The sequence below is a fragment of the Mandrillus leucophaeus genome, unplaced genomic scaffold, assembly GCF_000951045.1.
Source record: "Mandrillus leucophaeus isolate KB7577 unplaced genomic scaffold, Mleu.le_1.0 Scaffold43, whole genome shotgun sequence".
Classification (NCBI taxonomy): domain Eukaryota; kingdom Metazoa; phylum Chordata; class Mammalia; order Primates; family Cercopithecidae; genus Mandrillus; species Mandrillus leucophaeus.
In genome coordinates this window covers 168,742-170,446 of record NW_012104587.1, presented here as the reverse complement: position 1 = coordinate 170,446, position 1,705 = coordinate 168,742, and the positions used below count along the sequence as shown (strand labels likewise).

The following is a 1,705-nucleotide window of genomic DNA, read 5'->3' as shown; positions in this document are numbered from 1 at the left end:
ACATGGCCCACTGGAAAAGAGCTAACAATTCCCTGTAAGAAGAGTGAGACCAGATGCTGACTTTGGGGCAGAGTGAAGCAAATAAGCAGTCTTTTGCATGATGAGAGACTTGAAGAAGATACAGAGGATGGCAGTGCATTCAGGGTTTAATTTAGGCTGCAGTTTGGGGAAGAAAATCAGTGGTCATCACTGCCTTTGTGTGCACACTGTATCACTAAGCAAAGCTCCTGAGAACAAACCGCTGGGATAGTCACGACCCTCTCTTGGAGTAGATGAATTCTAGGGACAGGTGCCATAAGGAAAGGCTGCAACCCCCACAACAGAAAATACATATTTATTAAAAATAAAGTTAGTTTCATGATGACAGTAGAAAAATAACACTATGAGCTACTAAAAACGTTCTGGAAACTCAGTCTCCGAGGACTGGGGTGAGAGGCTTTCGCATCACTCTGGAAACCCACCAACATGAGGCTCTCTGTGCTCATGTGGGACAGGTATGGCACAACTCGTACAGGGTGCATGTGGCTCAGGTCCTGCTTGAAGCCCAAGGAGCCTAGATGGTCCACACGAGATGCTCTGGCCACGGTGATCAAAGAGGAGAACTTGAGGTCAGCAGGGGACTGGTTCTGAGAAGGGGCAGGATGGGAATAACCTTGCCCGTCCCTATGCTGGAGTGTAGAACAGTGTCTCGAGTTGATGGTCCTGGTTTAGAAGATGGCACCCACTGGCCTTATGCTGAGTTGCTTGCCCAAACGTATGTGCTGAAGAAAAGCCACACAGCCTTTCTCAGGATAACTTGCCCCACCAATTCTCACTGGTGTGGCTAAAGTACCAGAAGCAATATGTGTGGTGTCAGCCTGATGAGCTGCTGGCTGAAATTCTGTACTTCAAATTCTGTCCATACTGATGGCAGAAAGAAAGAAAATGTTAAAAGACCAGTGAATGAGAGTAGCTGGCCTCAACTGTTCTATATTCCAAGTCTCCTGGCCCCAAAGAATAGGGAGAGTATCCTCCCTGAGTGGGAATCGATCTACCTACCCTAAACAGGAAAGGCAATCCACCAGCCACCCCTTTCCCCCACTAAAGTCTTCTAGATCCCTTAGGCTTCAGAAGAATACTGAATCCCTCCCTGGGATGGGAACCCAACCCTCTGGTGATGAGAAATGGTCCCTCAGCGAAGCAGTACCTGGAGAAAGCAGCCAAGGTGAGCACCTCAAGTAAAAGCTCTGAGCCACAGAAGAAGAGCAAGATGCCGTTCATGATGGCTTCCAGGCGGAGTACATAGGTCTGCAGCAGCAGGTAATAGGAGGCCATCATGGCAGATGGGAAGGTCAAGGCCACGCTAATACTGAGTGGCATCTTTCGTTGGCAAAGGTTTCCCTTTGTACCTATGTCAGACAGAACCCATGGAGTCATCTCCAAATGGTCTGCTTTTCCTGGCCCAGGGGAAAGATGTGGGAGATGTGATGGAATGGCAAGGCACAAAAAATGATCCTGAGTGGGGTGCACAGATTTATAAATGGGGTCCCACTGTACTGAAAGTTTGAGGCTTGGCAGAGTTACAAGATTAAAGTCACTTAATCCAGAGGTCCTGCTTCCAGTCTGGTCCCCACTCAAGGGACAATGGGATCTTTATTTGGGAAAAAAAATTTTTTTTGATTATAAAAATAATATATAATCATTTAAAATTTTTTTTTTTTTTTTT

The 1,705-nt window shown here is 46.6% G+C and overlaps 1 protein-coding gene across 5 annotated transcripts in view; it reads right to left on the bottom strand.

The window, feature by feature from the left end:
* Positions 1–316: 316 nt before the first annotated feature.
* TMEM216 (transmembrane protein 216) overlaps positions 317–1,705 on the bottom strand; it is a 7,124-nt gene continuing 5,735 nt past the window's right edge. For 2 of the 5 annotated variants that reach the window (XM_011993331.1, XM_011993327.1), the window contains exons 4-5: positions 1,187–1,388; positions 317–903 (exon numbers count right to left, since the gene is read on the bottom strand). In XM_011993331.1, the coding sequence (XP_011848721.1) occupies positions 888–903; positions 1,187–1,388 (218 nt within the window). In that variant the 3' untranslated portion in view covers positions 317–887. Of the gene's footprint in view, positions 1,389–1,705 lie in introns of all 5 variants that reach the window. The other 3 variants (XM_011993326.1, XM_011993330.1, XM_011993328.1) reach the window with 2 other exon arrangements.